This window comes from Haliaeetus albicilla, chromosome 13 (genome assembly GCF_947461875.1).
Source record: "Haliaeetus albicilla chromosome 13, bHalAlb1.1, whole genome shotgun sequence".
Lineage (NCBI taxonomy): Eukaryota > Metazoa > Chordata > Aves > Accipitriformes > Accipitridae > Haliaeetus > Haliaeetus albicilla.
The window spans coordinates 20697644-20710967 of NC_091495.1; the positions used below are offsets into that span (position 1 = coordinate 20697644).

Below are 13324 nucleotides of genomic sequence, written 5' to 3' on the forward strand. Positions count from 1 at the left end.
GTTTCCATCCTTCTCAGCCTGCTTCTTGCTTGCTATTTGCATATCTTCATGTGGCTAGCTTTGGCTTGTATTGGTATTTGAGCAGTAGCTGAATATCATCTAAAAGTCTGCATTCACATAAGAACTATCTGTAGAAGAACAGAATAATTTAGTTTTGTCACACTTTCTTATATTTCTGTTTGAGAGGCTCCTTAGTGACTGGGATTTACATTTTCACACAGCACAAACAGTGATTGTCAGCAATATGCAAATTACAAGCTGAAATTTGAAAAATTCTGGTGAGCAGAAGTTCTAATACTTTGAAATGTTTTGTTTTGACTCTGCTTGGATTTTTTTTCTTTTATATAGCTGTATGTTAAAACTCTGCAAGTAATGTAGCATATTAAAATTAATATTGTGTTGTAGTATGAATATTTAAGAGAATCCAATCATTAGAATTGGAATAACATAATTTTTAAAACTTAAAAAGTCAAATAAATTTGTTTTGTCTGTCTAGTAAACGTATTTGTTGCATAGTTTCTTTCAGAAATGGTTTCTTTTAGACTAGAGAATCTTTTCTGATGGAAAATTGTTTCCAACTGGTTCTACTTACAAACTAAAAAGTAGTCCTGAGTAATCCTCTATTTTATTGTGAACAACTAGTTTAACTAGTTGTTCTTTAGAATAATTCTGTATAATTATGCTTGCATTGACAGGTTTGCTGAAGCTAAATGCCTTGGAGAAAAATTAAATGAAGTGAGAATTAAAATAAGTGAGTACATTTTAACTTCATTTTACCTTTTAGCTGGTGAAATCACAGCATTCAGAGGATATGGAAAGAGATTCTAGTTTCTGAAAGAAAAGAGTTAATGCATTACTAAGATTTCCAATAAGGTAAATTGTTAGCTGATGATAGCAGTGATAATTATATGTACCAGTTTTGATCATTTCAAATACCATAATGTGAAAAACAGCTCCCTTCTTTACTTGACAAGATGTTTGAAATTTATCAAAAGGAGAAGTTAAGGTATTAACATTGGGTTTTCTGAATTTTGTTTTGGGATAAAAGGATCCAAAACCATAATTGTGATATCTATGGATTAAGGATTGTATTTATCTACAAATTTATATAGCTTCTGCTAAAAGATTTCATTGTTGAATTACCCCTCTGCACTTCCTTTGTACAGATTAATTAGAGCAATTCAGAGGAGTGCCTCAGCCTGGTGGGTTTTTTTGTCATTTTTTTGCTTTAGGGCCCCAACAGCATATGCTTGGTTTCCAGTTTCAGATTCTTCAAAGCCAAAAATCACCTATAGATACATTCAACCCCAAGCTGGGTCTTAGCTGATCCTCCTAACAGCCTTTGATATGTTCCTAGTTGTTTTCTGAGTTCTGTTGATTCCAAGCCTGTAGCTTCTTTCCTAAAAATTGGCTAGCCAGGCTGTCAGATGTGAAACACAGTTTTGAGCTCTATCCCTTGTCATGACCTGTGCTGGACAGACCAGGGAGGGGTTGTGGTGAGTTCGGAATTCCCTTGGGCTAAATTAAGGTGAAACGATACCAAATAATCAGTTGAACGTTTTATTTATGGCAGAAGCAGCCTGAACTTGGGAGGTGTAACAGTAGGTAGTGTGGTCTCTCACAACAGGAATTGGCATGGAACTACGTCAGTAAAACGTGTAACACGTGCTAACCATATAAGTCAATTCAGAGAAGACAATAAGGAGAGCCTTCCCATTGAGTCACAAGTTTCAGAGTGGACCCCCTTGCTTTCTAGACTCTTTCTCACAGAAGAGCCTAGGGGCAGCTAGATCCACTCCTAGTCCCAGACTTGGTCAATGGTTTTCTCTAAAGGGATGAGGTGCAAGGATTATAAAAAAGGAGAGAGAAAGAAAGAGACGGAGAGAGAAAGAAAGAGACAGAGAGAGAAAGAGGAAAAAAAGAGAAAGATTTCACCAGCCCTGCGTCCAGCATTGGTCCAGCCAGTCTAGAGGTCCAGTTTGGGAGGGCATGAGTGTGGGGCTTCAGTTTGTGTCCTTCTATAATCTCCTTGCCCCTCCTTTGGGAGGCACTTGAATTCATTGGCTAATTAGGTGTCATGCACGGTTTGTGCTTTCAGAACCTTCAGGAAATGGGTCAGTGGCTTGGGGGTCGTTTGGGGAGTAACTTCTCCTTCCCTGCAGGCATGACAATTGTTTGATCTTTGGCCATACATGGTGAGCTGCCCTGCTTAGCATATCACAACATGGAGCTGCGCATCCTCCTGCATGCCCTCGGTGTCCTGTTGCTGGTGTCCTGTGCTGATCCATGCTGATCGGCTTCTCACCTGCGGTTTGTTGTTATGCAGGGTTTGTTGTTATGCAGAACTTGCCACACCACAGTGTTTGAGACATTAACTCTTTCAGTCTCTCACATCCCTGAAGTCCTTAGAGATCACATCCATGTCCTCCTGTATGCACACATTCAGGTGAACCAAGTCTCTTCAAGCTTCCAGATACAGGCTGTGAGGGGCTAGATTTAAAGGTAATCTGGCATCCAGGTCCAGTGGCGTAGACCATGCTCTCAGTTTCTATCTCCTTCCTCTTTGGGTGGCACCAGCACAGGCATGGACAATGAAGTCATTATCATCACTTCTTGTCTTATAACAGCAGTTGGCTTCTGGGAAAGGACAAAAATCTCACGGCACTCGTGACAATTGCTCCGTACTTTCACCACAGCCTTGATTATATTCTTTGTGGTCATGAATGGTAGCTACTGCCAGATTCCCCTCCCAATCACCTTCGGGTACACCACAATTCCCTCAGAGATATTATGCAGTATATTTAAAGTTATGTCAGCTCTGCGGAAAGCCTCAGCCATGTTGGCACTCTGTTTTCAAACCGCAGCACAAAGGATGTTTGGAAGGGATCCAGAACCACAGACATCAGGTGCTGAGCCCTGCTGCAGCAGTGTTCTGAACACTGGGTTATTTCTATAAGACATGACACTTGAATCAACTTGCTTTCGCTCAGTACGCTCATTTTTCTCCTTTAGACTGGCCAGAACATAAATGTCAGTACAGAACTTGTGCATGGATATCCACAGATTGGCCCATGCAACTAGAATTTCAATATCCACCTTGCAACTATGGGTCTCTCCAGTGTCCATATAAGCTCACTTAAATCCAGCCAAGTAGGCTTTTCTCTCCAGTAAACTTGGAAAAGAACGATAAACCTACTCTGGAGGACAATGCCAAGTAACAGGAAGCATCTCCAAGGTGAATAATACCTGCAGCTTTTGGCCAGTGGTGTGCACAGGTATCAACATGAGCCATCGCATCAGGATACAACCTCTTTTTCTCTGCTGCCATCTTGAAGTCTACATTGTCCTGATTTACTTCTATCTCCTAGCTTTACTCATCCGTGATAAGCCCAAAAGATTTCTTGGCCTAAATGAGGTAGATCCAAAGTCACCACTGAGTGTCAAACTTCTTTCTCTTGCTGAAGTTGAAATCCATTTTGGAGCAGGCATAGTGAAGACCAGCAATAAGCAGCCACACACAAGCACACCTTTCTCAGTGCCTGGGGCTGCAATTGTGCTGCTTGAAGACAGGAGCCTAGCAGCCACCTTATATACACCTTATATGTGTTGCAAATGTCTTAGGGGGAGTTTGAAGGGTGTGGGAGACAGTACAAGAAGTGGTGGGACACATGCCAGTCCCGAAGATACCACTTGTAGTGTAAGGTTGGGATAAGACTTGTGTGGTCTGTAAATCCCTTGAGATTTACAGGAGTCTGCTGTGGCAGCTCTCAGAAATAATGTAACAAAGCAGTGTAGATGTAGCCTCTCAAGACTCTGTTTCCATGGGTGCCAGCAAAATCTGAAAGAAATCCTGGGTTTGGAATGAATCACTGTGGGTTTTTCCCCAGTAAGTTAGGCAAAACTTCGGATAGCTGTAGTGCAGTAGAGTATGGATTGTGCTGCAGTTAAAAGCATCTGTTTTAAAATTTGGTCTTGGTTAAAAGTTCTTCAGTGTTAGAAATGAAACAGTGAAGTATATTTGGGGAAGATGAATGATACAAAAATCAGAGCACATATTCATATGTATATGTAACCTAAAAAAACAAACTGATCCCTTGAACAAAACAAGCAGCTGTATAACAAATCGGTAGTATTGCACTGAATTTGACAATGCTTATATGCTTTCTACAAGAAGTTGTGATAGCTTGTAGTCCACATGAATATTGAAAAGCTCTTTTAAGAATCAAACTAGAAATGTCTCCATAGTTCTAAGAAAAATTGCACAAAATTACACATTTTGGTTTTGTTTTGGTATATAAAGTGCATTTACAACTAAAGTGTTTTCAAATTAAAAATTAATTTCATTACTCTCCAATTTTTTTAATGGTAGTAAAATGGAAAAATACTCCTTTCATTTAGTTCATACTGTAATCCTACTGTACAAACAAGAGATTCCATCCATGTTGTATCCTTTTATAGCTATCCATACACTGATCCATGCAGATTATGCAGAGGTACACTACTTTGTGGGTTGTTTTTAAACACCGAAGTCTGAGGCTTGAGAGTGATCATATTGTGCAGTCCTTCCTTCAATTCTTTCTGTATAACTTTATGCAGCATGTGAAAATTAGCACTCTGGTTAATATAAATACTATATTGTATTCATCTATCCTTTTCTCCTGTCCAGCCTTCTTTTGATCATAGTTGTTAGTAAACCTACCTATTAGCACCTCTAAAAATTATTAAACCTTTGCATCCAGTATGACTCTTTCGTGCTTATTCAGTTTAGTCAGTACAATTATGCTAGTTTACGTAGTTTAGCAGCCTGAAACAATTTTTCAGTTAAGTCTGTCTCATCATAGCATACACACTCAGAAGACCATTAAAGATGCTAAGTAAGGTTACTAACCTGCCAAATTTTTACTGAAAATGTAGTAGGAGATATAAGCGTCATCTGTGGCCTGCAACTAGATATTTCATTTACTTTCATGGTTGTTTCAGTTTCCTTAAGCATTCCTGGCTGGCTTGTTGTGCACAATCAAAAACAGATCCCATCAATATCAGTTTCTGTTATTTCTAAGCTACACTTAATAGTATAAAACTATGCACCACAGAGTCCATAGAGCCCATTTCATGCAGTTTGATTATATTTTGAGATAGTGACAGCAGTTGGCTGTAACTTATGTTATGAATACCCTTTCATTCTGACTTTGGAAATATTAGTGTTTTGCAGTGAAAAGTACAAAAATACTCCAACCAATTCTCAATTACACTTGCATTTCAAAATCATCAGGAAGTTAGGGCTAGAAAAAGAAATTTGCAGTAAGATTTTCATGGCAGGCTTTTGCTGCTGTTATTGCTTGCATAAAAAGATTAAGGAAAACAATGTCTAGATATAAGCTGGAGTTTAAGTGTAAAGTAACTGCAACATCAGAAGTGAGACATTGTGGCTAGTATGCCTTTTTGCTACTATACCACATATTCCTGGATCCTATTTCCTTTTATGTTTAATAACACTGCAGAGAATGCAGAGATTTTTAAATTATTTTTATGGAAAATAATATGTTTGTCTTAGATTTTTCATTATGCTTACTTTTCACAATGACCTCCTAGACTGTTTACTGCATTATCACACAAACCTGCAAATAAAGGAGCAGAGGGCTTTGGTGCGAGCATTGAGGGGCACTTCTTTTTGAAAGTCAATATACTGCATAAACATACCATCAAAAGGCAGAGAAATGAAGTATGGATTTTGAACATGTAGACATGTCTGGATTGGTTTGAGTGAAGTATTCAGAATTGTTTACATATGACTGGAGAATGTACTCAAGGACTAGACTTCAAAAAACAAATACAGAAAACCAACATGAGTAAAACTCAAAAGAAATAACTGAGAGGTTAGGGAACTAATGAAAAATCTGTAACAGCATAGGAGAAATGGAAAATGGGCCAGCACTGACATACAAGTACATTTTTGCCTTTCTAGTCCAACATTAAGAACTTTAAAAATGTGTATTCCACTGGCTAAAAAAAAAGATTTATTTTCTTGTGAAAAAACACTCTGTGCAAGTGTTTTTGTATTGCATCATTTCCAAAGAGTTAGGGTCTCTAACAAGATCCTTTTGGTATTATTGAAAAAGACTTAGTGGAGAAAATTTGACACTGAAGCTAAGGATTTGATTTCAGAATAGTAAAGGTATAGAATTTCTTCTTGCAAAAAATTGAGTCATTGTGCCTAGCATATTGTAATGAGGCAACCTCAGCTGGCTGCCAGGCACCTATGCAGCCACTCTCTCACCCCCCTTCCTCAGCAGAACATGGGGAAAAGTAAGAAGAAAAAGCTCATGGGTTGAGATAAAGATGGGGATATCACTTACCAATTACCATCACAGGCAAACCATTCTCAAGTTAGAGAAAATTAATTATTTAATTTATTGCCAGTTAAAATAGAGCTGGATGGTAAGAAACAATGACAAAACCTCTGAAGTAAAAACTTCTTTCCTTATCAGGATTAGCAGGAGTTTTATTTCTAGGATGCTCTTATCAACAAGGTGGTTTTACACCATTACTGATAACATCCTGTGTGAAAGGATTCTGGCAGTAAGGAGAAGAAGTCTACATCTGAACAAACTGCAAAGTATTAAATAATAGCAAGAAGGCCCAACTGCTACTACATTGATCACACAGCAAGTTAGACTTGGGGGAATTAAAAATACTGTTTTCAGTGTAAATTAAATTGAAATATTCATTCAGTATTTAATGACTAAAAAAGTTGCCTATATACAAGAAAGTGCTACATGTTACATGCATTTAAGATTAGTAAAGATTTCAAATTTATCCCTATAAATGTCTGCCTATTTGGGGGTATTTATACCACTATTAGATTTAGTTTTTTCCTAAAGGAAAAAAAGCATATTAAATGGTATTTAATGCCCAATGGGAAGCAGCTATTGTTTTTACTCTGTCCAGAAATCAGCTAACATTATGATTGAAGCTGGGTGAGGAAAGGCAAACTCATGTGGGAGTAATAACTGTGTGAGGAAACAGGCAGTCTCGGAATGAAAAAGGGTAGGTGGGTAGATTTTGTGCACATGATGTTGATGATGCAGCTATACCCACACGAATGCTGAGATGTTGCACTGCTCTGCCTCATTTCAAGCTTCGATTTTAGTACACAGAATCATAGGATACCAAAGCCAATTATAATCTTTAGTGAGGGCATGTCCTAGTATTGCAAAGCAAGATTATTGAAGAGTCTTCATTTAATTTGCTTGCAAATTCTTAAAAAAATTTTCCTTATGTGCGTTAATGGAGTGCTATGTTGAAATGATGAGGACTGGAGGAGAGTGAGGACAAGACATCGCAGTGCTCAAGGATAATATTGATTCTGATTCACTGCCTCATACCTCGCACTGTTATTTCTGTGAATGCAAAGTAGATGTTAAGCCTAATCAGAACCTAAATAATGTAAAAACTGAATTTATAATCAACTTTTTCTCTATGTGCAAGACTCTACGTACATATACATAAAAAATTATTTTGTTATGGTCAGTCTACCTCCCCATGGAGATAAGCGAAGTAGACCTACTTTTAAACTCTAAAGTAAGAATATTTCATGCCAGGTTTTTCTCTATACCTGCACAACTTTATGAAGGGAACTGATAGCAACTTTTTGCATGGATAAGAAATGAAATAAGAAGAAGTATTGTTTCTCAGGCAGAGGTGGTCTGAGAACACTCTGTTGGCTATGTTGTATATCTATCTACATTGTTTTAGCTTCACATGCAGGCAATAAATTACTTTGAAAAAGGAGAATCAGTTAGTTAAGAACTAGAATCCCAAGGATGATATTAGGAATTTTATGCATATTTTAGGCCATGACTATATGGACTGAAAGAATTGAGGGAAGTCATGCATGAGCAAAAAGCATTTTTAAAACTTTTGCTGAAGAAGTATATCTACTTAGGAAGGATAGAATTTTTCTGTTGAAGAAAAATTCCATTCTTTACAGGGAACCTAAATGAAATGAAAATGCTGTGATGATTTGCTATATGAAAAGAAAAATTCATCAAAATCAATGTGTTGCTTTCTTAAAGCTCAATACTATTGGTAGTATTATATTGATTTTATATTAATATAAATGTTCTGAGTCAGAGACATTAGCTTACTGGACATTGTTTCAGCCATGAATGAAGTAAGGCTATAATAAGGGAGAAATTACTCTGCTTAGAAATGCATTCCATTCTTCAGTGTAATGTTCTGACATACTTATTCTCTTATGGAAATAAACATTGAGACTTCATAGCTGCTGATTAGTATAATTCACTGTTCTAGCTTAATTCCAGAAAGTAACAGGTACTTATGCAGACTTACATCAGATATAAGTGCTCAGTGAATTTTACTGGAAATTACTAGTACAGAAGAAAAATGGCAAGACTGGTTTTAAAAAGGGATTGAGAAACTCCAAGAAGAAAGGTTACATTCCACAGGCAATTCTGGTTCAAATGAGATGCAAAAAAATCATAAATAAATGAATTCAGTATGCAGATTTAATGAACAGATAACTCAACAATATCATTCCACAGCATTTCATTCTTCAGATAGCTTAGTATGAATTGTTCTCAGTAGAGACCTTCGAAGTCCATGGAACTTGAAATCTTGAAATCCTCACTAAAGAAAAACTCTAGCTGAGGTCAGTTTGAGTTCTACTTGTGTAAGGATTGAAAAGAAAATGCTGAAAGAAATTGAAAAGAAATTTCCACATTTGGCTTTATTGTTGTTTTAGTTGATAAAGGGCAACAAGCATTAGATATAGTAGTAATTGTTTTGAACAGACAAATAATATCACTTATACTGTGAAATATACGGCAATATAGTCCACCTTTGAGGTCTCCAAAGCTACCTCCTTGAACTGCATTCACAATTTCACCAAGCTTTATATCACTGAGGATGCTCAGCTTTCTTTTGATGTTGAGAGCAATACATTGTTGTGCACTCAGCCAGTCACTTGAGGACTGTCCTCTATTTAAAAGGTATTACCTTTAAATCTTTTCTTATTCCTGGTCTTCAGGAATGATACAACAGGTATGACGTGGTCTTTCAAGTGCTTTTTCTTATTTCACAAGCGTTTCACCCTATGGAAGTGTTGTGTACTGCCCTTAAACATTACACTGAGTTTTGTGTCATGAGAGACATAACTTGCAAGAACAGCAAGAAAATTTACTATTTGCTATTTATCTTGTTCTTTGACCAGAGTCCATTCTTGATGTGGAAAGCTCCCTGAGAACCAAGCATCAACATATGCATCAATGCTTGGCATTAAAAAAACTAAGGGTCCCAGATTTACTTCACAGACAGAAATCTGAGCAGTGCATTGAATCTAACATGCTTAGGATATGCTGAGTATGTGCAACTGGGCACTCATGCAGCACATGCTGTGCAAGCCATCCAGCACATTCTGTAGGTGTCAAACACACCACGTGTGCCCACATGACTTCTACAAAGCCTGCTCAGTGTCGCTTTGCATGCATTCTGCATGTACAATGATTTATGTGTCCAGGATTTCTGACTGCCTGGCAGCTGCTACCCTAGCTGACCTGCTCAGTACCTGAGAAATTCCATATAAACAACCAAATCAGCAATTTAGAACAAGCTGGTACAGTAGTTTACCATGAGAAGTAGGAGATTTGGCAAGCACACATCAGTGTAGACTGGAAGCTCTCTGAAAAAGGAGATTGCCTGCCTGCTTCTTCACCACTTCTGTTCCAGCACTGGGATATATATAAAAATAAAGTCTTGATTCACTTTTAGTCTCCACTGATTTCCTCTCTCCTGGGAAGCTGCCTGCGTGTTGCAGATGTCCTCTGCCACTTAGCAGTGAGTCAATCTTGGTCTCAGGACACAACAGTTGTGTCAGAAAAAGGAACACAAGTAGTATTTCTACCATACTTAATCATGGATATGTAACTCTGCTGTTTACTGCTGAGGGATGTCATTTATGACTAACATAACAAAGCACATTAGCTCTGCAAAACCTGCAGCCATCTGTGCGAAAAACAGAAGACAAAACAGGCCATGGGGACAAACAGTACCTCAGATGTAATTTCCCAGCTGGGATGTTATTCATTGTGGCCCACTGCCTAAAAGCCCCAGTCTGTTTCTGATCTCCAGGTCAGTTTCAAAGCAGTTTTGTAATAAAGGAGGTATGTTTATGAGTCCACCAAAAATAGCAGTAGCTGTTAAAGCTGAAGCCATTCGGCATGGCTGACACAGTCTTCAGATTCTTTCTCCTTATTTTCTTGGCCCAATTGTTTTGCAACCTAATGCTGAAAAAACATAGTTCCTATGGGTGTTTGTTTTGGATAAATATCTAATCATTGTGCCATTATGACTGCAGTTTTGGAATCTATTTTTTAAATGTTACATTTTCATTTTTGGAAATGTGGAACTGAAAACACAGAAAAACAGCTGAGTTTCTGCAGATTTTATTTTCTTAACAAACGACCTTGTCAGCATCTGCAGTTTGTCCTCTGTTAAAAATGTGATTTACTTTGCTTTGCAGGATGCTACATCTTATTTTTCTGTTTGGTTACAACTCTTTCCATTTTAACTTATTTCCTTCTTTCCATGAGGAAATATAACTTACTTTCACCCTGATTCTGTTAAGGTTCTTTTTCTACCGATGTCCAACTCACTTCAGGCATGATTTCCATGGCTCAGTTTAGCCAGGGGTCTGTGGACAACAATATAAAAATGCTGTAATCTCTCTCAAGGTGTTGTAACACAGAATAGATGTCATGCATTTCACACAGATCCGGCAGATAGCTACAAAATGGTAAATGGTTATTACCATCTTGGGGCAGACTCAGCACTGTGATGAAAGTTTTCGCAACCTATTTTCTTGTTCTAGGAGCAGCCAGTTGGCTCGTAATAGAAAGCAGATAGTGACCGGAATATAATTTTTCTTTCTTGTTAGCAGTTCAGTGAAAGGTTCATGTTAATGAATTTTTTGTTTCTTCACAGTGTTCATAGAGTAATCAATTAACTGCCTTGTTTGTAATCAACAAATCGTATTTTTGATTTACATGAGGATTTGTGTTTAGAATCTCAGAAGTCACTGCAATGTGAGCCGGGCTTTCATTGTGTTGAGTAGTGCTTAGTGTAATTCTTAACACCCTATGATTAAGCAATGAATAATAAAGTAATACTTTCAGCTGAATGAGAGTCCCCAGAAAACTGATGGTAAGATGTGCAAACAAGGAGAAAACACAGACAAGAGCATAAACTCTATTATAATAGCCTGTAAATCATTACTGTGCCTTTCTGAAATCAGGAGAGACAATCCAACTTTGCTATACTTACTGTAGGCAATGTAAATATTATAGGTTTAACTCTTGCCTCGCTTCAGAGATATACCTAGATTGATGGCAGTTGTAACAGAGCTGTCTGTTCTGCTACTGCTCCAGCGCAGGGTCATGCTTGGGCAATTATCAGAGAAGACAGAAGGAAGGATGTCATGCTATGTCTCTGTCAGTCCTTAGTTGGTGTAGATTTGTCCTCCCTGCTCTGTTAGAGCTGAGACTGACAAGAGAACCAGGGAGCCCTAGCAGCTTTCTGGCAGTCTTTCCCCTTTTTCTGCTCCTCCCTAGCATACCACCTTCAGTAATATAAAATCAGATTTGCAGCAGCACTCAGGAAGCTTATTTTGGAAGGTACAAGTCTTTTGGCTTCATGGGGCAATGCATATATTTATGCCAATGCTAAATATTGTCCATTGTTTCAAATTGGCTTACATATGTTTGGTTTTACTTTCAAACAATAGGCTATGCCCCTGGGTGACAGTGCATAGGCTGAATGGGTCTTCAGAATGAGAAAACACGATTTGTCAGAAGACTTATTCAGAAAATACCAAACTAAATGCATTCATTTTAACAGCTCTATTATGCTCCCCTGACATGCTATTCTTTAAACAGAGGAACCTTATTAGTGTAACAGTCACTCCAGGCCTAAGATATTAATGTTTTCTTTGGATCTGTGTTGGACTCTACATGTGTAGGAATCATTTTCATTTTCTAATTATTACAAATGATGTTCTGTTCTTCAGAAACAGAAGTATTTTCAGGGGGGAAAGTTATGCTCAGGAAGAAACCAAATAAACACTTTTTACTTAAGGTTTTCACTAGAATAACTAAAAGCAAATGGACCTAGCTCAAATGATTTAATCAAGCTATGAACTGCCATGACTATAAACTTGTAAAAGTACATCTCAGTAAAGAGATTTTCTGCTTGTAAGTTGTCTACAGACTGAAAACAGGTAATCATTGCTGGATTGCTACACTGCATTTTGCTGTTTTATTAAGCTAATAAGTTCTTAAGTCAGGCTATTAAATTTGCTCTTTTAAAAAAAAGATGCTAGATGATAGTTAATGCTATATCAGAGGGGTTTTTTTTTAATCCTACAGTCTTTTGTACAGAAAGTTTTCCTTGATCATGTCTGTCTTTAGTACTGAATGGCCTGACATTTTATGAGTGAAGAATCAAACTTTCAAACTCTAGAGAAGTAGACCTTAGCTTATTCAGAGTAGCACTGTCAAAGAATGATATGCCTTCATGAGCATAGAAATTTGTTTTTCATAGGATCTTGTAGTTCATTTACACATCTGGACAACATTCATGCAAGTTTGCAGTATAGGCATACATATTTACATGTACTAAAATACAATAGCTGTTTTTTTCTCTTCAAACCAGTTCCTAAATCATGTAGGACTAGTGATGTCACCACAGCTGTTTGTGAATGTTGCAAAAGGAGGGCAGTCAACATAGAATAGCTGTATTATGAAGATGTTCTCATGCACTTTAGTTAAGGCTGGGGGAAGATGTCTGTTCAGAGCTGATGACATCATTATGCCAGTTATATAGAATCAGGTTGCCTTTTAAATTGCTGAGCAATTCAAGAAGCAGACTTAGGCTCATCCACAACAGTAAATATATACTGTATCTTTACAGAAAGCTATTTCAGATTTTACTGAGATGCTAATATATGTCTAACACTCAAAAAGCCATTTCTCAAAGGCTTGGTATATATATTACAAGTAAATGAGCATTAAAAAAATAAGTCATACACCCATTCCCACTTTGACCTTGTTTCCATCACCCTGAAACCTTGACATGCCCTCAAAACATGGTAGCATATCTAAGCAGCTCCAGCACCATGGTTTTTTTAATTTATTTGATTTTTAATTTTATGTCATATCTGTCAGATTCCTAACATCAGTCTAAGTATGTCTCATCTGACGAGAATTCACACAGCAATAATAATAGCTCAATTCCAGGGCAATTTCTTGGG

General features: G+C 37.5%; 1 protein-coding gene and 1 pseudogene across 1 annotated transcript in view; one reads left to right on the forward strand and one right to left on the reverse strand.

Annotated features, from left to right (window-relative positions):
- KIF6 (kinesin family member 6) overlaps positions 1 to 13324 on the forward strand; it is a 185482-nt gene that overhangs the window by 134931 nt on the left and 37227 nt on the right. Inside the window, exon 15 of the mRNA XM_069800369.1 lies at positions 696 to 751. Within this exon, the coding sequence (XP_069656470.1) occupies positions 696 to 751 (56 nt within the window). The remainder of the gene's footprint in view (positions 1 to 695; positions 752 to 13324) is intronic.
- On the reverse strand, positions 2549 to 5655 carry LOC104319747 (adenylosuccinate lyase pseudogene; annotated as a pseudogene).